A 24,899-nucleotide genomic window follows, 5' to 3' on the forward strand; every position below is an offset into this window, starting at 1 on the left:
ATGATAAAAGAAAAAAAAAACTATATTTCGTCGTTGTGTAAAATATGTTTTCTATGACACGCGTGAAATAAAAAAAACACACAATTATACACTGAAATCACCAAATATTCTCTTTGTTTTTTTGAATTCACAAAATTCTACTCAAATGAGTATATGAAAGTTGTTGTTTGGTATTTCTTTAAAAAGTTAAAAACAATCGTTTAAAACATAGCATATAGGAGAGAGTGCTTTTAAAATGGATTCGCTCACGGAACAATATGAATGAGTGACTTGAAATAGCAGATTCTAAAATCTTAAACTTGATTACATAGGTAATCATTTGGAAGAAATGATTAGCTAATATATGTCGCTTTTATTTTTAATAATGTTTTCTTTATTTGCTTCCAGGTTTAGTACAAAGATGCTTTTTATTATGAAACTCAATGATCACACAGTTTTAAACCTTTTATTTTATAAGACAGACTGTATGTGATGCTCATAGCTTCAAACAATGACTGCATCGTATCTTTGAAAAGTTTTTTACATTAGGTGCTCTGAATTGTATTTCTCCGTCTGCATATAGAGTTGGGGTCTCTATCCATAGAAATACTTGGGGTTTACCTATAAGTTTATTATTATATGGTTTTATTTGTTACGGTTTAAACCCCCGGTAAATTTACATTTTACTGTCCGTTCCAAGGCAGTACATAACAATCCGTGATAAACATACCTAGTTTTTTTATATATAGTATGTATGTACTGTGTTGTTTGTGGAGTTTTGTGCTGTTCTTCCATGTTTCTTGTTTTTGTTTTTATGTGTCTGAGGTGTTTACTCAGTGCCATTAAACCGGGTTTTCTACCGAGCTTGTTTCTGTAGTTTTTCCTATAATTTTTGAAAAACGATAGAAACATTAAACCATTTAATACACAAGATAACTTACAAGTAACCGTTTCATAACGCTATATGTATAATGCATGTGCTTACCTCTTGATATATCCGCAAACGACGAATAGTAAAGTCTGCATACTTTTGTTCATGTTTTAAAGCAAGTACAATAGCATCATTCTCAGGCTGGTCGTTTTTTTCTGATGTCCAATATTTCAAACATTTCATCTGAAATATGTATATTAGTCATTCAAGTATACTATCTTTTACGGATTGATGCATGGTATTTTGCCCTTCAAAACACAAAGAACACATTGAAAAAAAAAACTCTAAAACTGCTTACTATGTTTTATAACTGATGGAACCGAAACAGTTGACATACAGGTACATTCTTAACAACTAGCTTACAGTGCTTACTACTTTACAGTATAATAAGATAACTAGATGCAAGCTCACCCGTCCTTCTTCAGATAGATTTGTAACCATGACAATTGTATTTATTCTTTGTTCCAAAATCATACGACAAAAATCATTCATTGTTGCCTCGGTTGGTCCTGCAAAATCGATTTACAACGTTAAATCGGTCGAAGGTATATCTTATTGCTAAATTAATCAGGTTAAACACATTTTATGTTTATAAACATGTAAGCTATGACTTTAAAGGAATACGCTACATTTCAACTTGTTTCAAATTTGATACTATGCCATTTTTGAAATACAATTTTGAACAAAAAAGAGAAATTTAATACAAACTTACGCGTTTTAGTTAATCAGACAACTCGTTAAAACTTGTAACCAAATTTAATCATTCTCTTCAAAGTATTTGCAGTCGCATCAAATTGTCTTACATTGAGCAGCTATGTAACAGTTTTGTCTTTGGTAACCCTGCGCAGAAAGAGAATAATGAACAATGTTTAATATTATGGTGTGTCGAACGTAGTCGAAATTATACATATTGTTAATAAGAAAGATGTAAAGGTTGAAACGAAATAAGTTCATGTCTATAATATAGACATCTCGGCGTTGTAATTATATATCAAACCAAAAATTAGTATTTACATCCATAACTAAAAACGATAAATATTTTAATACAACATACATTGATATGGCAGGCATTTATATAATCAGTATGAGGTTTCCCTTTTAGTTTCTTCAAAACAACTCTGGAATGATCATCTGAAAAAGTACTACGGCATAACAGAACGGAAAAATACAGAGAGATATAAATCGGCATTCAACAGTGAAAAAAACGAAATGGCAAAAGGAGGACAGACTTAATAAACGTGAACTCTAACGCGGAAATGGCTTCCATCTTCTATCTAATAACAAGGACACAATGATGTAAAATATAAATTTTAAACATGAAGTGTGTTTGTTAAGCTAATGCATCTGGACGACACATTCAACTCTTCTTATGATATCAGTTTTTACTTACATGCATACATTCCCCTGTATCGGTTTTTTCCATTATGCACCGGGTCTGAGGCCACATGCGTGGCATGGCATAGTCCTGATGGAAGTTTCTGCAGTGATTGCATGTTACATACACATCTATTTACTGTATAACTTAATATAGTGTGAAATGTCCACCTCCAATTTTGCTAAGAATAAAGACGCAATAGCATGTGATATTATCATATGCTTTAACTTCTTCCTTGCTTTATCCCCAGTAATTTTTTAACTTGGCTTTTAATTTAAATCTTTGAATTTAGTCTCAACACCTTTTGATTACGCTGATATACTATTGATTTTTTTGTGATGTCAGGTGTCACATTTTGAGCATATCGTACATGGTATTTTTTACTGGAGCAGTAAGGTCATTTTGAGTCTGCTGCTGATCACCAGTGGGTAAGCCCAGAACACCCATTTTTGATATAAGCAGTCAATTCCAAAAATATAGCAGATTGAAGTAGAGTAGTATTGCTTCGTTAATCTTTTCCTTACCTGGAATTGCTCCATGAAAAACGTGATGCTGCTCTGTAGCAAATACTCTTTGAAGTTTTCCAAAGATATCTTTGTCTTTGAACACTGTTCTACTATTACAATAACCTCGTTGTTGTAATAGACACTGTCAACATCCGGACTATCCTCATTGTGTCCTACAAACACGTTTTATGTTTCGAACGTTTATCTTTATTTTAAAAAGTAGTCGTTATTGATATGATTGATTTCTTTTAACTTCAATTTCTATGTTTAATGACAATGGCTGCCTTAAATAACAATGACTACTTTAAATGACAATAAGTTATTTGTCCTCTTTATATCATAATGACTAATATGTAACTATATATTAGGGTAATATACCAGTTTCTTTTTTAATTGCATCGTTCACATATTCTGATAGGGGCAAAGACGTCACTCCATGGTTTGAGTCATCTCTCTTCTCATTTTCATCTGTCAAGTTTGTAAATCCACTGGCATCTTTAGAACACCTAAAACGAAAGAAAATGCCGTGCATTCTTTTCATTTCGGTATACCGTTTATTAATGGATGGTAATTGAAGTGTTTTTTGGGGTTTAAACTCAAAAAGCACATGCTAGATGAGGAACTGCTTTCAATCATATAAGTAACACTATTTATATGAAACACTACAGAAATAAGCTCAGTAGTCGAATGTTTCAACATAAAAATATAAACATATAATTGGATAAGAGAATGAATGTGTATTTTTCAATTTGTCCAAGGGTTTAAAACAGTAAAAAAGGCAATGTTTGCTAGTATTACAGTGGTTTGGCCCGTCTTCTTCTATACAAAACGAGGACAACTACCAAGAGCACTGCCATCACAACAACGACGCCAACGCTTCCACCAACAGCAGCAACTAGACCAGGACCACTCGCTTGTGCTTAAAACATACATTAAAAATAAAGCAAATTGACTGTAAAACATGTAGTTATTGCTTATTGTAGTAAATGTGTAAACCTGTTTAATTTGGTTAGTATTTTTGGAATAAAGCCCATTTCGAACGAAACCCGCATTCGAATAAGTTAAGAAGTTAATTAAACCTTGTGTTACACAGGCTTCTCCTTCAAACCCATCAATACATCCGTGTTCACAATGTCCGTTGGCTTTGTTGCAAACACCCTCACAGTTGCCGCACTTATGGGAGCAGTTATGGCCGAAGTGGCCATTGTCACACACTGGAAAAAACAATTTCAGGTATTCATTCGTTGAAATGTTCGTTTGTTTTGGTAAGTTCCGTAGTGTTTTAGTTGCTGCTATTGAAGATGATTGAATTAATCTATATCACTTTGTTTGTTGTGTCCAGAATTTGATTAAACATGCGGTCACTGGGCTCTTGCTTCTACGTTTTAGTTCATATCAATATTTGTTACATTTGTTACCAATTTCCTTTATTTGTAAATATGTACTGGCCAACAACTAGTGTTTTACACAGAACCTACTACCTACAGCTTTAATGTTTTGTTTGGATACCAAATTGTTTATTGTGTTATAAATATCGTAAGCGATGTCTGAAAGGAAATGCCTATAATTCACTTTATCATCCTCACTGACAAACCTTCATGACACTTGTCTGTAATTTTATATCCCGGTTCACATACGTCAGTGGCGCATATTCCAGAGGCTGTGTGGCAGGTCGTTCTATTGCCACAGGCGCCGCATTTGTGTTTACAACGAGCTCCATACATTCCCGGAAGACATTCTAAGAGAAGGAAGAAATATACAAGCATTATAGTATTTAGCTGTTTTTGTTTACTATAAATAATACAATTTGTTTGTAACATTTTGATTATATTACTAGGTTAATTATAAGTATTATCATTATTCTTATAATTTTTATAATTATCATCATAATTGATCGTCTAAGCAGTTGTAGCATTGTCTATAGTAAGTTAAAGGTAAAAATAAACTCGTCAAAAGGATATTTTGTTCACCCTTTTTCCATCTACCTTCGTCACAGAAGTCGCCACCTACTCCTGGGATACAGTCAGGGCAAATACCAAGTTTCTTTTCACATGTTCCATTACATGTTTTACTACACGTCTGATTACAGGCTAATCCATAGCTTCCGTCCGCACATTCTAGAATGAGCATAATTTAAAGGTATACACATGTATTGTTGATCACCGTTTGAGTAGCGTGTGCGACCTTCATTGTCAACACTTTCTCAAAGAAACCTTTCTCATAAAACACAAAACAAATCAAACGTTACAAGACTATTTTATGACAACGATTAAAGGTGCATCATTAGTAACGCTGGTACATCTCCCAAGTACATTACATACATATAGAGCAAATGCGAATATTCACCCTGATCGCATGTGTATCCTTGCCAGCCAGGTTGACATCCACGTGGACATTTGCCGGTAGATTTGTTGCATGTGTCGTTTTCGAAGCAGTTCAAACACATCTCTTGGCACTCTCTCCCGAAAGTCCCGTCCTCACATTCTTATGGAATGAAGGAAATTAAATGGAAGTGTATGGTATTAAACTACCTGTTGCACAACACATGCTTGTTAAAAAACTATTTATGTAAGCGTATGGCTTATTGTTGACTATATCAGATAGAAGATGAGATATGGGCATTTATAATTTCAATGTTTATGAAAGTTCAAATAATATTTCTATTGCAGCGGTTTGATTTCGGGTGTTTTTTAATAATATATAAAAACAACGTTTGATGGCTAAGGTTGCTGATTCTCTTATATGAAACAATGAAGTACCTTCCTCACAGAAAGTGCCATTCCATCCATTTAGACACGCGAAACACTCTCCAAACATTTTGTTACAAGTTCCATCGCATGTTTGGCTACACATATGTTTGCACTTATTTCCATATCTACCGTCTTCGCATTCTGAAACGTTTTGAATTCTTAGCAAAACTTGTTACAATTCACAAACCAAATGTTTTTATTTTAAAAGGTATGTTAAATAATCATTCAACTGTGTCCAGCCCAAATATATTGATTGACGCATTAAGAGTATTTAAATCTGTGTTATATAATCATTATTCTGCAACTGAAAACAATTTAAATAAGGTATGTCATTTTGCTTCTGAAATTACCTCTGTCACACATTTCCCCCTGCCATCCTGCACTGCAAGCATTTATGCACACACCCGTACTTTTCTCGCACGGTTCACCATTAAAGCAGTTGGAGCAGTTACGCATACATCCAACGCCGTAAGTTCCATTGTCGCATTCTAGTCAATGCAAGAAATTACTTGTTTAGAAGAAAACATATCATCACCCATCTGTCATCGAGTTTTAATTAAAGATATAAACATAGAAAGCGGTATAAGTTTGATTTCGTTTTAAGTGACTGGTAGTAAATAATGTCACACGAAAATAAGAAGAAATGTGCAACTGTATCAGCTTTAAATTATGACTGAAATAACGGATACAAAAGAACAAACCTTTCTCGCAAAAGTGCCCTTGCCATCCACTTGTACATGCTGGGCAAACACCGTCCGTCTTATTACATACATCATCGCATGTTGAGCTGCAAACTCCAGTACAGTTCAAACCATAATTTCCATCTTGACATTCTATAATGTGTACTTTGTGTTTCATTACAAAAGTCTAGGTGTGTACTTTCGTTAAGAATTGGACGTATTTGATAATTAGCCCCGAAACTTTTTTGTTGTCAACTCTTTTAATTTGTTTGGAAGAACATCCTTTTATTTACGAAATATCCATCCCTTACCCGAATCTCGTTTTTTTCGTGCTAACACAAAGTAATAATGATGAATGCATATATCCTCTACAACCAGCCTTTTTATGTATAAATATATTACAATATTAAACTCACCCTGTATGCACGTTGGTTCTGCAGTCCATCCCGGTGTACACCCTTGATCACAGTATCCAGTCCTCTTGTTGCATGGCAACCCGTCCAGACAGTGACCACAAATACCGGAACAACCCTTCCCAAATTGACCATCATCACATTCTGTAGTTTGAAATATAACGTGGTTTTACATTCAGAACTAATGTATGGTAGAGTTTAGAATCTGACCCTGCAATTATAATATTCAACATAACAAGATATACTAAGATAGTAAGTAAGTACATGATGCACAGGCCAATAAATAAATATGACTTTTGTGTTTAAAAACTACCGATATGTGTATATTTCCTAACATACCATCCAAGCACGTATATGTTGTTTTGTAACCACTCTTACAACCATTTTTGCAATATCCATTCAAATCGTAGCAATAGTCATCAAGGCATTGGCCACAATTGTTTTCACATTCATTTCCCCAACGTAAGTAACAGCATTCTAAAATTAAATAAAAACAGTCAAAGGTTAGATACTGTATTTGAACTATTTATTCTACTGCAAAGTTGTTTTACTTATTTTTACATACATGTTTTCACTGTCTGTTTAGAATATTTGTAGGTACACATGTAAACCTAGCTCAAAGTAAGTTTCAACGTATTATTATTATTAAAAGTAGTACTACATCACATAAATCAGAAAGAAAAATACCTCCAAATACTTGAACTTCGCATAATGCAAGTGTCCTACCAGACCTAGATATTCTAATAAGCCTTGCTTCGATAGATGTATATATTTCTGTAGGTGTCAATCCCGAGTTATCAGTAAATACTGTAGTTCTATTACCGCCTGGAACTTGGGCTGTCTCGACAGCATATCCGGATAAATACCCTGAAATATGAGGTGTTTTTGATAACACGACGTCTCATGGACCAGTGTTATCTAAGTATTACTCACATGTGTTTGTATTGTAATTGTATGAGCTCGATGCTGACATTGGTTTGTAGATGAACGTCATTGCCCTTGAATCGTTTGAAATTACAATATTTTATTGATGTTCACGTACTTTGATTGTTTGTTATTTGACTATACTTTACTTTACTGGAATGTTATAATGGACAGGTTTAAGTCTCCATATATGCTCATATCCAGCTTAACTTATTTTTAAAAGATTTTCTGCAGCAGCCCTGGAAATAAATGTACTCCATACTAGTTAGTCCAAAGTATTTTATTAAAATGGATAGTGAATCCAAATAAGGGCACAAGCAGGTATGTGAGATTTCCAATCTAATTGGTTTTAATTTAAAAATATATTTTTGTTGAAATCGCAATATTTAATTTTCTGTTTAGAAATGAATTAATACTAAGAATTTTAAAACCATAAATGTTCAAATCATAAGTAAACTGTTTGGCGCTTTTACCGGTGCTATATTCGCTAATCACTATCCTGTTAACTTTCATTTTGGTGCCGAGGTCGATTTCCCACCAAGGGTAAGTTGCAGTCACAAAGACACAAGGTGTTGTTGTGGTACCGTCTACCGCTGCTCCAGGATCAGAAGTTTGTTGATTTTCCTCACTATAGGATGCTGTCTTCTTAAGTGCAACATTTCTTCCTGTAAACATATCATAGTAATAATCTATAGTAAAGTTTATAGGTTTGTTGAAATGAAATTATCAATAACATCGAAAGAGTTTTAACACATTAAAGGACGAATAAAAACATTATATGGCAATTCTTTCATAAGTAATTGTGATTTGAAATAACTCTTTGAATTTCAGTTGAAGATTATTTTATGTTTTTATTCATGTATATCTAAAAAAAACTTTTATTGTTTAATAAAATCTAGTGCCCTTGTTAAGTGATCTAGTTTCATTGAAGTAAACTATGATAGTTTTGGAATGTATTTATCCGGATTCGTTTACAATGTTCTAGAATAATATATCTATTTCATGCACAGAACTATAAGAATAAACAAGAATCTTCTAGAACTTGAAGAAAGTTCATGAGAAATTTTGTAGCATATATGTAGTATGTTTTGGCACATTCTTTTTTTATTTTAAGGGCAAACATTTCTGAAGTTAAGTCTTTGGGTTATATTAATAGTTCAAACCATGTCTCACCAGTAGTCGAACACAAATATGGGATTCCACCTTTATATGCGAATGATTCAGAAAGTATGGTTGGAATTTAATAGAGCGCATATAGCGTTTCAATATTTTTTGTGGATTTAACTGTGTGTACATTAAAAATAAAGGATAAAAAAACTTTTGTGTAAGGCTAAGGGCTAAATTATAGAGTATAGCGTTATCTATTATTTTGTTGAATGGTTAGTGAAACATTGTTGTTGTTGTTGTTTTAGTCTCTTGGTCGTCGCAAAACGGTTTCATTAAGAAACAGAGTGTTTAAGAAATAACGAACTTACATCCAAATATACCTTGCAATAATGGCAAAAAACTTGTCTCCAACAGTTAACATACCAATATTAATCTTAATATTACACAGCACCAGTTGTGTACTTTTATCTCTCATCTCAATTCTAGCCGAATTTCCAGAAAGTGACCGCCCACAGTTTACAGCCATTTTATCACTGGGCGTGTCCAACCCATCATGTTGGTAGCACAATTTTCTGTCCGCGTCCGGTGGGATGTAGTTTCTATCGTCGGGAGTATTCAACATTCTATTGCTTGGATAATTTTCGACGTAAAGCTTAAATTTGTCGTAAAATCCTGTAAAACATGTGTTTTAGTTAAAACCTCAACTGATATTTTACTTCTTTGTATGATATATCATATAATTAGATTTAAAATTTGATTAAATAGCGCATGCATTAACTAATCATTTACAATATTTAGCATATATAACATACAGGCGACTGTGTTTGTTTGATAATACAATGAAGTCAAGGAGGAACGTTTAAGTATTTCCGACATAAAACTATGATACAAGAGCTAATGCCAAAGAGCTAATGCCAAACGGGCAAAGAGAACCATATTACGTCACAAATTACAGAGACCAACATTAATAATATCTGTCATGTGTTCACGTTCCGGATAGAAAAATCCGACCCGAGGGCACCTGCGTTGCCAGGTAACGAGGCTTGCCGAGTTACTGGCTACGCAGCGTGCCCGAGGGTCAGATTTTTATATCCGGAACGGACACACATGATAGATATTTTTTTCTAGCATACCTTAAATTACATTTTTTGTGAAGAAAATACATATGAAAGCGCGTTTTTGTACATTTCACCAAAAAGCGCGTGCGATGATGTTTACTGACGTCATGACGCGCAGTAATTTGTATTCACTGCATACGTCTTTTAAGGGTTATTTTGTTTTGTTTTTAAGGAATATTTTTGTAAAGTTAATGTTAAAGGAACTCATTTATTGAAATCTCATAACTATGGTTACATTAAGTGTTTAATAAAAGAAATTGAAAGTATTACGTCACAGCGCGTGACTCATCTGGCATGGGGGGATGCCAGATGGAGTTTTCCAGCACGGCTGAAATCAACGGAAATGCCTGTCCGGTGTGCTAGAATAAAATATCGTGCGCAAGTATGGACAAACGCATTGGAACGATAAGTGTAAACAGATCACTATGTATGATATTAAGACTAACATTTGCATATAGAAAATTAAAACCAATCATTGGACATATCCAAATAGATTCGAAATTAAGCATCAGCCAAAACACGTTAACAATGATACGTGATAGTACGTAATCTATAATTCAAGTGTGTGTACTGAAATTATTTAACTTTATACATGTCACGTATCTTCGGTAGTGTTATAATGGAGAGGAAGCAAGACACTACGTATACGTTAACGTGCATGTGTGTCTTTTTTATGGGTGCTACATAAAAGTATGTGTACCTTTTACAGGTTTTAAAACATGTACTCGGTATCTAGAACAAATGAAAATCGTGTGATCTGCGTAACTGAGATTTGAGTACGATTGCCTGAGGTGAACGATTATGATATCTACAATAATCTTTCAGAGTATGTTATGGATAGTCGAGTAAACTATTGATAAACAAAGGAAGCGAGAATTTGCAAATGACTTTTGAGAACAATTGTACTTCTACCTTATAGATAGCAATGTATATCATAGATTCAGCCTCTCTTTTTCCGTTAAAATCCCATGAACAAAGAATATTCAAAGAAAAAACTGTCCTTAATGGTTTACATTACTTCCTTCGAGAATTATCTCCCTGGTTGGTATCTTAACATGAATCTAAACGATCACCATTAATTCACACTATTCAGATTTTTTCTAATTCTTATGACTATTTTTACGAACATACAGACGAATAAAGAATAAAGAATCAAAAATGTACCTTGATAAGGAGCAGACGAGAATGTTTCTAGCTCAAATTTAGACAGATAGACATCCTTTTGAAAGAAAATGATCCAGTATGGTGGAATTTGTCTGTCGTTTGCAGCGGATGCGCAGTTTGTATAACTGCATGTATTTGGGTTACCGTCATTGGCCTCTATCGAATAATGGTAATCCGGTTGGTTGTCTAGATGTCTGGATTTTACACCTAGTGCAACATCATCTGAAAATAAAACAATATCTACAGTATTACATAATAAAACATATTCATAATGTAGCTGGTATCTCAAATATGAAAACCTCTTGCAAAATGACATTATTACAGGCGAAAACTTGTATTATGCTGAAAGCTAGACAAATCATTTTTCAGTTTTAATTTAGTTTTTCTTGCATACCGGACGTGTGATTCTGGTTATGTAAACAGTGCTGGAAAAACCCGTCTTACAACCCTCCTCTCAGGTACGATGGTTTAGAAAATGTATAGTATGCCATTTCAATGAAGCGCAATCAAATTTATAAGTATGCAAGACTTATATTTAAAATTGAAAATAGATAATCGTAAAAAGGTTATTTTTAGAAGAACTAGTTGACTGCAATAGTGATTTAAAATTATTGCGCTTTATGCCGTCAGTAAACAACGTCACACGTGCGTTTTGGTGAAATGTACAACAGTGCGTTTTGTACAAGATATTTTACAAAATTTGATAAGTTAAGATATGCAAGAAAAAATATCAATCATGTTCTTCCAGTCCGAATCGAAATATCCGACCCACGGGCGTGTTGCGTGGCCAGTAACTCGGCAAACCTCGTTACCGGCTAACGCACGTGCCCTCGGGTTGGATTTTTATATTCCTACCGTAAACACATAATAGGTACTTGTAATTAAAAGTCTTCCTGGCTTTTCGGAATACTTATTACCATACAATGGCAATAATAGTTTGAATATATTAAACACAATTCTAAAGATAAATAAAGCCCGCGGAGCGAGCTAAGCAAGCAATCCCTTCTAAATCATCAACATTTCGAACAACATCTTCAGACCGAATTAGATTTTTCATTTTTTTCAGTAGGTGGTAAACAAAATGATGGCGGCAGGTGAATTCAGTTGTTCAATTGTTATTTTAACGAGTTATCGCAATACTTATTAGAGGTGGCAAACAGAACGTATATGGCTGTCATGGTATGTAATAATACCTTTATAAACTTAAGTCTAACAATCCCCCGATGCTCTTTAAATACAATTCAAATGATTGTTTTCTAGTGCACATAAAGCGTTAGTGCCTAGTAAAATTATTCAGGGCTTGCTTTTAATAGAATATTTATAATTATAAATAAACCAACGATTGACATAAATAGTTGTGAATTAGAATGTGAAATTACTATGCTTATTTTAAAACAAACAGTGGCGGCCCAAAGAACACATAAAGTATATGTTTATATGTGTCCTTTGGCGATCATCCGTTGATTTGTTAAATTATTTCTAAAACAGTCTGATCACACTCGTTGGCATAGGTTTTTTTTAATGAATAAAAAACTCGCATGATCAGCGTAAGCTTAAAAAATGATATGAAGCAATGTTAAAATATCTGAGTACTTTTACTTACAATACTGACAAGCAGGTCCAAACCAGTGGTCACCACAGCCGTTGCTACATGCGCCTGTGACGTCATCACACTTTAGGCCCCCGGCGCAGTGACACAGATATTCACAGTTTCGACCAAACAAAAATAACCCATTTGCATAGGATTCACATAGTGGAACTGCAAAAATAGAGAAATGTTATGTAGTTGAGTGTTAGTTATATTAATATATATCCGTTTCACCTTCGCCAGTAATACACCTATATGGAACAAATTGCTTTGCATGCGATTGAACATATTCATTTAAAAGACCAACTGCAACGCTTTTCATCATTGCTTAGGGTAATCTGCACCTGTGGGGAAAGCGTAATATTTACAATTATTAGGCTTGCCAATATCATAGTCAAAACTAAATCAAAATGATATTGTATTTAACATTTTTTTCCTGCAATCGACTTTTGCACTGTAGATGGCCCTTTTGAAACAAGAAAAACATTTTGTCAAGGGCACTAATGGTCTTTGTGATGACGGTTGTTGTATTCTGATGTTGTTCAGAAATGATCATAGGTCAGAGGCAAATGGCCTTTATCTCCGTGAAAACTGGACAAAAGTAACGTAGCAGGATGTTTGAAAAAAAAAACATGTTTGATTTGCGTGATCGATGTCATTATCGGAGAAAGAACGCAGTTGGCTGATTTAAGTGCTTTGAGTCAGAAAGAATGCGAGCGTATTTTAACCAGACCAACTGCACTCATATCCCCGATAATGACATCAATCAAACAATTCATTATTTATATTCACATCAACAGTTCAGTGTTTTATCTAGAATAGTTAAAAAATATACTAAATTCTATTAAAGAAAATATTTCAGTTATTCTTTCTAATCCATTATGAAAATAGAACGACCCGAAGGTAACCGGAAGTTTGTCAAATGACGTCCTAACAACGCGAGAAAAATAAAAGAAAACTTTAAGTTATACTACAAATGGAAACACTAATGCCAACATTATTTCAACAAATCGTAAAATAACATTTTTAACACGCTGATTTGAGTTTCTTGTGGCCTGTTCAAAAAAGAAGCAATAACACGATAAGCAATTTTAAATTTACTTGTATTTTAATACGCTATCATTCGCGATCCGATGATGTTGCGTGCATCGGATGATAACCGCAATTGCCAAACAACCATTCATTTAAGGAATTGAAGTTTAGGTGTAAATGTTGTACAGTGAAATATATAAGATATAAGTTGAAATAACAAAAGATCACAGGATCATATTAACTTTGATTGATCAATATAAAACCAAAAATAATAATCGATAGTGTAACGTAGGACACTTGCAGAAAGTAGATAAGTTGAGGAGTTGACAATAGATACAACGTTTTTGTATTTGGGCATTCGATTTACTTACCGTGGGAATCTACAAAACTGGTGGCCCGTGAACGAACAAATAGCAGTAAATAATATAACAAACACTCCATTCTTATTCATTTAACTAATTATGGTAAATATCCGCGAAATAAATAGTCGAAGTATAATTACTTGTATAAAGCGGTAATTTGTTCAAATATAAATTCAGTTTATATAATTTTAAATATGACATTATAGTGAACATAAAAGACCAGGCTTTGTAATATAATCAAAAATTACCTGAACAGTCGATATGAATCGTAACCGACAAAAACACAAAATATCCGCCTCTCATAAACAACTTTCCCATGATAATATGTTAAAATAATTGTATCTGACTATAAAAAGGCTATACATGAAAAGTTAGAGTGAGAACTAGGAAGTGAAATTCCAATTTTTAAGTACTGGCAATCATTTGACCGCCATGGTCATTACTATTTTATTATCAACAATTATACAGAGGAAAATGCGCTACTTAATCCAAACTGACAATCGAGCGTATGTATGTATACCAACTGCTTATCATTAAAACAATCTTAAATCTTTAAACCGAAGCAAATTAGGTAGTCCGTTAACCCCATTTATATAGATATAATTTAAAACGAAACAGAAATGGAAAATTATTATTTATTTGAATACATAATTGCGCCATGAAGAATAGCTTAAAGGCTCAGGGTTAATAGCATGTGAACAGTTTTTACAATTTAAAATACTTTGTGTAATAAGAAAGACAATGATAGCATTAAAAATGAAACTGATATAATCATGTAAATCTATAATATTGTGCAACATTAATTTGGCTGCAAATCGAATTAAAATCTACATGTATGGAACGTGATAATACTGTTTAAAACATTTTTGCATGGAAAACATTTGTACTAGACTAGACATAATCGACACTTTATACACTAGGTCTTTACTAATTAAATACAGTCGACATTCAATAATATAACCCATAGCTGGTGAGGCTCTTCCGATTGTTGTTTTTATCAGAGAGGCTATAAGGTTTGATTCATTTTAAATAAAGTGTTAACATTAAATTCGTTAACTTGCCAGTGCGCTAGATTTGATACATATCTTTTGAAATTTACATTTTCTCACGGTAACAGTAGTAGTATGATTAAGTGATTCATTCAAACATACATTTTAATAAGTACAAGGACATTCTCCATGTAATGCAACTGAAGCTCAATTCAATTCAATTCAATACTGTATTGCCTCCAATAATGAAGGTATGTGAATAGGAAATTGATTAGATAATGAGGAAACACATTAAAAAATAAAAGTTGAACAAATATAACACATAGATAGGATGTGTATAAATATTGTTTGACGACTACATATGCAACATACATAAGATATGAAACAAATACAACGCAGGATACATGTTTACAATAGCAAGAAAACACTTTATAGCAATTGCGCATTATGCAGATAGTGTAAGATATCTATGTATAGTGAATATACAACGTACATAATCGAGTCACGTAATCATACGTTGCTTGAACGACTTGAAAATTTATTACTTTTGAAGTATTAGAAAACAGAAACATATGCTAGAGGTCGTTAACTTCTTGTACATATACCTAAACATCTATCAACTTGGACTAAGGAAAGTCAGCTTTCAATAAAAGAGTACAAAGCGTTAAGAAAAACATTTTCCTTAGAGCTATTTAGTAATGGCGGCAAGAGAGCGCCATGGAAACGGAGACAGACCAATGGGAACGAGGCTAACAAGTTCGGATCTAGTCATTTAAATACATTGACAATACATGCACTAAAAACTCATCAAGTAAGTGAAAAGTTTTGGCGCATTCAGCAATTACATGGGGCATTCTTCTTGATAAGTTCAATTGCACACTACATGTTCCTTTAGACCGTTGGTTTGCTCCAGAGTTAAGCAATAATTAGCTAGATGTTTCCAAATGATCGTTGTTTACTTTCGACGTAAATGACACTTTGTTGGATACATGGATGCAGTAAACGAAAATACAAATGTAACATAAATTCAGAATCATTTGAAGTGTGATTTCTCAAAAAAAAAAATTGTTCTTTTGGCGTATGATTTCAAGATGTATTTTGAGGGCAAAACAGATTCAAAATTTAAATCATCTTTCATTTGAACAATGTTATATTTTCGTAAAATATAGCAGATATCTGGAATAACTCCGTATCTTATTGTTGTTCTATCTCGTACATACATGATCTTCTTGTAAGTAAATATTTGCTTCTGAAAACAATGGAAAGGACGGGATTATATTTTATGAATGAATATATATAATTTACTGGTTTTTGTATCGCACACGGGACACCCGTTTTATAGATTCCCACGGTAGGTTCAACGAATGCCCAATCGAGGGCTGAACGCGGAAAGAGTCTATCTTCTTCTTAATTATTGACACGTAGAACCTTTTCGCATTCACCATTCAATTAATGAAAATACAATTAATTTGAAATAAATAGTCGGAGTACAAATACCTGTATTTAGCAGAAACAAGTGCAGATATAAATTCAGATTATAAACATTTAAATATGACATTACAGTGAACAAAAAAGACTACGTTTTATAAAGTAATAAAACAATTACCTGAACAGTCGATATACATCATTAACGACAATAGCACAAGAAATTCGCCTCTCATTAACATCTTTCCCATGATAATACGTTAACATAAGTGTATCCAAGACTATAAATGAAAAGTTAGAGCGATAACTAGGAAGTGAAAATCCGTTTTTAGTACTGGTAATCGTTTGACCGTCATGGCCATAACCTTTGATTATCAACACTTTAGCCCAGGAAACTGCGCTACTTGATACAAAAGGCAATTGACCGGTCAAGCATGTATATGTACAAACTGTTCATCATTAAAACTATCTTATGATATTTGTATGGAAACAAATAAGGAAGTCCGTTTACCAAATTTATGTAGGCAGAAAAGAAAACCTTATTTGAATACATAATTGCGACATTTAGTTTAACTTAAACGCTCAAAGTTAATAACATGTGAACAATTAAAAATACAATGTAAAATAAGGATAATGATAACATTAATGATGAAACTGATATAATCATGTAATTTTATAATATCATGCAACATAGTCGAATTAAACTGAACATGTATGCAACGTGATATTTCTGTTTCACGCTTCTGCATGGGATACATTTGTACTAGGATTAGACATAATCGCCACTTTATACACTAGGTCTAAATTAATTAAACATAGTCGACATTCTATAATTTTACCCATAGCTGGTGAGACTTTTACGATGTTTTTAACAGAGTGGATAAACGTTTAAATTCATTTTAAAATCATAAACCTTCCTTTCGCCAGTGCGCTAGATTTGATATATATTTACATTTTCTCACGGTAACAGCAGAAGTATGATTAAGTGATTCATTCGAACTTTAATTTTAATTAGTGCATGGGGCATTCTCTATGTAATAAATCTGAGGTCATTTCAATTCAATTCAATTCAATTCTTAATTCTTAATTCTTATTTGCCTTCAAAAATGAAGGTATGTGAATAGGAAATTAAATAGATAATGAGGAAAACACATTCAAAAGTAACTGTTTAATAAACATACACATAATATAGATAGCATGTATATAAACTATTGTTTAATGACTAAATATGAAACAAATATACCAGGTGTTCAATGTAATAAATACCTTAACGAAACGGGAAAAGGGTATTTTCATTGAACGCAGGATATTAAATGTTAACCCTTTATAGCAATTGCGCATTATGCAGATAGTGTAAGATATCTATGTATAGTGAATATACAACGTACATAATCGAGTCACGTAATCATATGTTGCTTGAACGACTTGAAAATATATTACATTTGTGTATTAGAAAACAGAAACATATGCTAGAGGTCGTTCACTTCTTGTACATATACCTAAACATCAATCAATTTCGACTAAGGAAATTTACCTTTTATGCAGTCAACAATGAAAGAGTACGAAAAGCGTTTAGAACAGCATTTTCATTACAGTTATAAAGTAATGGCGGCAAAGGTGCGCCAAGAGAACGGAGACAGACCTATGGCAACGAGGCTAACACGTTCGGTTACAAAGTCATTTAAACACATTAACAATACATGCAATTAACACTTATCTAGAAAATAGTGGGCAGTTTTGGTGGGTTAAGCAGTTACATGCGGCAATTCTTCTTCATAAGTGCATTTTACACACTACATGTTCCTTTAAGCAGTTGGTTTGCAGCACAGTTCAGCGATAACTAGCTAGGTGTTTCGAAATGAACGTTGTTTACTTACGTCTTAAATGGCATTGTTTAATTCATGGATGCAATAAACATATATATGGTCCCAGTTTTCTTTGATACAACATTTTGAAATACATCAACTTTATAATCATCGGATTTAGACATGTCATTCCATAATTCATATCCATATAGAAGTGTTGGTAGAACAAATTACTTATACAAACTAATTGGGGTAAGAGGGTTTGTGCCTGTGAAATAATGGAAAACAGTGAGTTTCGAGGCTTTTCAATTATACCGCTTATTTGATTGACTGACTGTTGAAATAAACCGAGATAATTTGCAGAAGGTGCATCAAAAATAAGAGTGTCGCCATAGACGACACTAATCGGGAGGGGAGTACGACGTTTTGAAGTGTTATGGTTGAAGATTTTTTTACGTTAACTTCAATATTCCATCAACAACGTCTACTTGACTCTGCTGACTGTTAGGGGAATAAGGAAATGTCGTCTGCGAAAGTAGGGCTGTTGCATTTTACTGACATCTTCTTTGCACCATATTCACTTTCTCTAGAGTACGGGGTTGCTCGTCGACGTAGACCAGATACAAAAAAACGTAGACCCTGCCGGATCCCATGCACGATTTTGAAGGCGTTAGATGTATGACCGCTATATCTAATGACACACCCCAGGTTATTGTATTACAATTTAAGCAGGCGAAGGGGCCTACCCCTGACGATAAGATGTCCTAGCTTTAGCAAAAGGCCGCACGGTATCAAAGGCGGCGCTCTGGTCAAGACACGCCACGTGGACGTCGCTGCAACGTTCGATATTGTACAAAATAATGTTTTGAAAGTTGAAGGACGTTGTTATACAGTTTAAGCTTTTTCCTAAATCCGTGTTACTGTTGGCAAGTGCTGTCATTTTTCATAATTATTGTGAATGTGTCGAGACTATTAAAGATAACCATTTATATATTTTGCAGAAACATGAAAACAGAGAAATTTGCCGATAACTAGCGGGGTAATTTATTCTTACCCTTGCCCTTGTATACTGGGATAAGAACATCCGTTTGGCACGATTACGGAACACGTTCGTTCGCGATAATGCAATAGAATAGTTAAGTCAATCCCGAAGTGAACTCTGGACCGGCGTTAATTACGTGTTCATTTAATTTGTTTTCTAAACCTGCTCTTTTTCTTCATGCAAGGCTTTTAATGATATCATTCACCTCCGTGAATGTTATGAATTGGTTATAGTGTTAGTTGGGTACGAATCTTCTTGTGAATCATTTAATTCTGTATCTAGTTTATCAGCCGATACTGTATACTTTCGAGAAGTGGTGTTTAAATCCCTAAGCGACCTGCTCGTGTTTGCAATTACAATTTCGTTTTTACCACTTCTTGTTCGCAATAATTACCAAAAAGTTATATTATGAATTTCAGCAGCTTTATCATGGTCATACAAATACTTTATGTTCGTTTAGATCACGATGTTGCCGCTGTGTGCGCCGTAATTCTGTCTTGGCGCGCTTGTATTTTCAGTCTGTGATTGTTCGTCGCAGGGTTTACAATGATCGTGCCATTGTTTCTATGCACATCGGGCATGTGCATAGGAATGACCTACCTCCGCGGACCAGTATGGTTTCAAGTACTCGTTAAAGGTACTGGCCGGAATAAGTGCAAAGGCTGAATGTAGTGCACTGACGAGTGTTTAGTGCAAATCTTCCGGATCGCACGTACCTGTGCTGCTTTAAATGATCTATAATTTTCCTAATGAGAGTGTCAAGACTTCATCGATGATATACACTGATCTTATCAGAGTTATTGATTTTAAACGAAACTTATATAGACAGATGGTCTCACTCAAGAACTTGATTAGATGGTACTTGTATGAGCATACGTCGTTGATGTTAACTTTTCAATAACTACACGATCGAGCACTGTACTTATTGGGGATAAACGTAGAGTCCACGTTGGATTCATAACCACTCTGAGCATTCAAATAAAACATATTGTGTCCTGTGGTTCCTATGTAGGAGATATAGCAAGCCAAAAGTTAAAACGTAAACCCCGTAGTAATGGTAGTGTCTGTTGGAGCTGTCTTAATGATAACAAACAATGTGAAACGAATATGGAGTACAATATGTATTTCGTCCAAGATGGAAATCATCCTTTTGAAATTTTGCAATACGGTACATGTTTTCCGCATCCTTCCTGCAGTATGTGTGGACGGTTGGGAAGCAGTTCTAATCCATATCAGCTTTCACCCATCTGTTCATTGTAAGATGCATGAAGTTGATTGTGGCACGTTGAATTTTGCCAGCCTTATTTTCAATTCTTCTTGGGTTCCCCTGGCGCCATACAGAATGTCACTGATAAGTATTGGACGTAGATATCCAATCCTTTGCCGCATGGATGTTCACCAGATATGGCTGGACTATACTTGATTTCACCAGGTTATACTACGGTCCCGTATCCGCTATCGCCTTGCTGCATGTGGTGCCTTGAATGAAGCTGTGTATAGTTTCAGATTTCTGGTCCGGCACTGTATGAGCTTATACCGTACTTCCCATAGCGGGTGCCAGAAGATTGATCGTTATTTCGGAACGTATGTCAGGCACCGCAACCACTTTCGGCCGGTTTCCCGAGGTGCCAATCGTTATATTCTTTTGGTCAGCCGGCGGGGACCAGAATGCTTTTGTGTGTTTTTACCGTTTACTCTTTCTGTTTCCGTTTGGCTGCCCTTGGCGAGATACATGACGTTTAATGATTGTAACCAAAGTAATACCCTACCCCGTTTTCCCACCTGCTATTGCGTCAGGGTTGGGATTTTGGCATTGGAACTTGTTTGTGACTATTGGTCCAATGCCGAATGTCAGTATGTCCACGTCAGCATTCATTGCATGCATTTATTGCCGTAGGATAGTTTGTTTTTGACACTGAACATTTAGTATATTCTCATGGTGAGTACAAGTAAACTTGTACCCATTTTTGCTGAAGTGTATTCCATCTTGACAAACAAACCGCTATGACAAGTCCGCAATTACTTGATCACGTCAAACAGTTTGTCTGATTACAAATTCATTATATTCATGAGGGCGTTTTGCATGTATATCCAATCGTGCAGTCGCTATTCTCACAACAAACTAAACCGTTCGTTTCTGAAAAGCCGTCAATTTTATCCGTTTAATCGGGCTGATGGTCTCACGCGGCTGACCTCATTTCTGCTTATGTACACAATGGCTGTCTTGTACGCGGATACATCCAATACTCTGGCCCTTATTGGAAAATAATACATTGACACTTAAATGACGTCCCTTTTTTTTTTTTTGTCTTTCGATTTTGAGCTTCCTATTACAAATCATTTTGAAGCAGAAGTAACTGTTTCAGGGGAAACTTTCGTGCCTTTGGTATTCTTTGTACACTGACAGACGTTTTCCGAGGCTTCAGTTTCTAGTCCTGTGTTTCCTCTCTGTATGTCTTAAATGGACTGAAATGTCGGCTTATGATGTTCCACCTGTGTATCACTTTTTTGAAGTTTTCCAGAACGTCACCGACATATTGTATAAGCCGTTTTGATACGAGTTTTATCCTATTGTTAAAACATTGAGATTCGTCATTCATACGAAAAATGTGTTTCACTTGCAAGTGAATGTGATTATAGAACATTGAACGCTAACCCAAATTTATCCTATAGTTCCTATTCCTGCATTATTGTATGCGTATATGGATTGCGAAACACGGGTACTGTCTTCATGACCTTAAGTTCATGTACTTTGATACTGTTTTATTGACAATCCTCGGTTTGTTTGGCGCTGACGTATTGCTAAATTACGCGGCGAACATGTTTATTGACTTCGGACTCCACACATTTTGACAAGCCGAAATGCGTTCATACCCCGATAATGACATCAATCCCGCAAGTAATTCGTTAAATGATTGATAAAAATCTTTTTTTCAATTTATTTTCGTTCATTATAGCTTATTTTATTAAATATCTGCCCGTGAAAAGCCATACATAACGTGTTTAAATTACCAAATGTTCAACAAAATAGTACGAATTATTTCTACAATAATTTAAGTGTGTTGATATGAACAAAGATTTACTTACTGATTTCTTTTATCTTAACTTCTCAAATGGTTAATTTAAAAATAAGTTTTGAATTTCGTCATAAAAACGGGCCAAGAAAAACTATAGTATACGTAATAATTTGTACAATAAGCTACCCGTTGCATGACCACCTTTTTACTTAATTGTTTTGTCTTTAAATGTGTTAAGTAAATATATTTAAAAACAAAATACATGTATACAGAGTTCAAATGAGTAACAGTGATAAGCTGCGAAGCAATAGCGTCAATTGCGCCATGACCGTAACAGCACTAAAGTGAGAAAAAACTATCTCGTAGTGTTTGGCTCCCGCACTTGAGTGGTTAGCAGAACTTTCAATTTCAACTTGAAGAAAAATCTGGCTTTCAAATTTTATATATGAAATATGGGAAACGAAAACAGGTTTTCACATCACACATAAACAAGGAAAAGATTCTACTACTTATAAGGATATTTCAAATTACTTTCGCTTACACTTGGATGTCACATTTTAGCTCACACTCAGGGTAAGCTTTTCCTATCACTCACCGTCCGTCGTTCGTCGTACGTCCGTTTTCTGTCTGTCCTATGTCCGTCGACAATTGCTTCGAAGGACATCTCCTATAAACAGCATGGCCATTTCAGATAAAACTTCACTGGAATGTTCCTTGGATGGTGCCCATACAAGATTGTTCGAACACATTAAGTCCATGTAGTACTCCGGTGAAAAGTAAAACTTGTTGTTTTCTAAAAAAATGTCTAGTGGTTCTCTACCACGAAATATACCTCAAGGGTAATAATTGACCATGCCCCGAGGGTCAACCGTTTTACATAGAGATATATAGATAATTCTTTGAAAATATTGTCCGGAATGGCTAGGCCAAGAAATTTGCCCCTGATCCTCGAATAATCTTTCTTATTTCTGTAGAGCAATTATATAAGAATAATATAAAATAGTTTCTCATAAATCGAATAAGGGCTATTGTGGTCATATCGTTTGTGTTCCGTATAAAGAAATAATTGGCGTAATTGACATATGAATATATGGAGAATAGTTGTTGGTATTAATGAAAAATAGCAATTACATTTTTGGTGTTAACAGGTAAAATATGCTACATTTTTGTACTAAAACAAATTATTTTCTTTTGTTTCCTGATAAAACTTTTCATAATCATGATTTAATTGATCATATTGAATCGGAATTCGTACAAAATGACATCACATATAATTCTTTTCCATCACATTTTTGTTCGTGTTTTATTTTACAACGGGGTAAAGTGATTGTAACAGTTCATCGGAATACACACTGTTTAAACAATGAGTTCATTATGATACAATCCACCTTTATTTTTCAATGAACCATAAAAAGGCATGAAATCCAACATGATTATCACAAGCAGTACGGAAGACGGTCGTTGATGTAAAGCTCAAGGCTTGACTTTTCCTGGTTGCAGTATCCACTGAGTCACAAGTCTTTTGAAACTGTCCAGCCTTTCAATAAGTGGAAATTCGAGCACGTACATTTTATGTCATTAAATGATAGATCGAGGTATTTAAGTTTGCTAAGGGTTTTGACAGAGGACGGAATCTTCGTCAAGTTGTTTGCACTTAGGTTTATCTCATTTAGATTGACATTATTCTGAAACGCGTCGTCTGAAATCTTGAGAATTTCGTTCGAATTCAGTTCTAGCCATATAAATGAAGTGAAGTTCTTTAAATCATCAATTTGAACCGACATGATATTATTAAAATTCAGAACGAGATCTACCATTAAGTGAAATTTTGTAGAGTGTATGGAATGCTTTGAAGACGTTCAAAAGACATGTCTAAATTCTCCAACGAATTGTTCATCGGAATATCAAATTCCTCGATGTCTTTCATTTGATTTAGAGCAATTTTAGGTGTTGTCAAAGCAGGGAATGATGCAAGCATATTTGGAAACCTGTCGAGGCTGCATTCGTTCATGTTTAAATCTAGCATGGAAACAAGCGGTGAAGTACATATGAAGGTAGTATTCTTTATAAAACTGCCTTCTAAATCTAGTTGAAACATGTTCTTCAACGAGCACACAGCTTGTGGAATGTTTGATAGGAAATATTTTTTTATTGATAAACTCAAAAGTCCAAAGAGGTCTAACTGCTCTAGAGACATAAGATGTTGCATTGATTCTGGCCAAAACACAATCAATGACATATTCACACTGAAATACGTCAGTGACTGACCTACTACTTTAAACAATTCATCTTTCAGTATTTTCACAGGGTTTCCGTTTGCATGTAAAGTTTGTAAGCTACTGAGTTCTAGAAGGCCACCAGCAAGGGCGCTTAGATTGTTGTTACTAATGTCTAAATACACAATGTTCTTAGCAATGCCTTAAAACGCAGCCGCAGTTATATTCTGTACACGATTTGATGATAAATCAATTTCAATTTCAGTACTGTCACCCACGAGAAAGTTTGCAAAGGCACTGTCACCAATTACAGTGATATTGTTTTTCGATAGGTCTATATCCAGTGCATCGTTTGTGACTTTGGTTTCGTCAAACTTGGGGATACTCAGCAGACCCTCGTTACTACACTTCATCTCGTAGTAAGACTGGTTACGAAGAATGAACTTGAACAAAAACATGGAGGTTGGCCTATACAT

General features: G+C 34.4%; 1 protein-coding gene across 1 annotated transcript; it reads right to left on the reverse strand.

Annotated features, from left to right (window-relative positions):
* Nucleotides 1-976: 976 nt before the first annotated feature.
* Nucleotides 977-24,899, reverse strand: LOC128225732 (uncharacterized). Its single transcript, XM_052935640.1, has 23 exons — nt 24,692-24,899; nt 12,551-12,706; nt 10,948-11,169; nt 9,089-9,337; nt 8,032-8,223; nt 7,322-7,501; nt 6,974-7,111; nt 6,638-6,778; nt 6,243-6,374; nt 5,892-6,029; nt 5,551-5,682; nt 5,138-5,275; nt 4,777-4,908; nt 4,386-4,529; nt 3,871-4,005; nt 3,590-3,710; nt 3,170-3,297; nt 2,810-2,964; nt 2,301-2,388; nt 1,965-2,041; nt 1,623-1,750; nt 1,322-1,419; nt 977-1,093 (listed from the first exon to the last, which is right to left on the reverse strand). Exons 1-21 carry the CDS (start codon nt 24,897-24,899, stop codon nt 1,700-1,702), a joined length of 3,057 nt encoding a protein of 1,018 aa, XP_052791600.1. The 3' UTR covers nt 977-1,093; nt 1,322-1,419; nt 1,623-1,699.

This window comes from Mya arenaria, chromosome 3 (assembly GCF_026914265.1).
Source record: "Mya arenaria isolate MELC-2E11 chromosome 3, ASM2691426v1".
Taxonomy (NCBI): Eukaryota; Metazoa; Mollusca; class Bivalvia; order Myida; family Myidae; genus Mya; species Mya arenaria.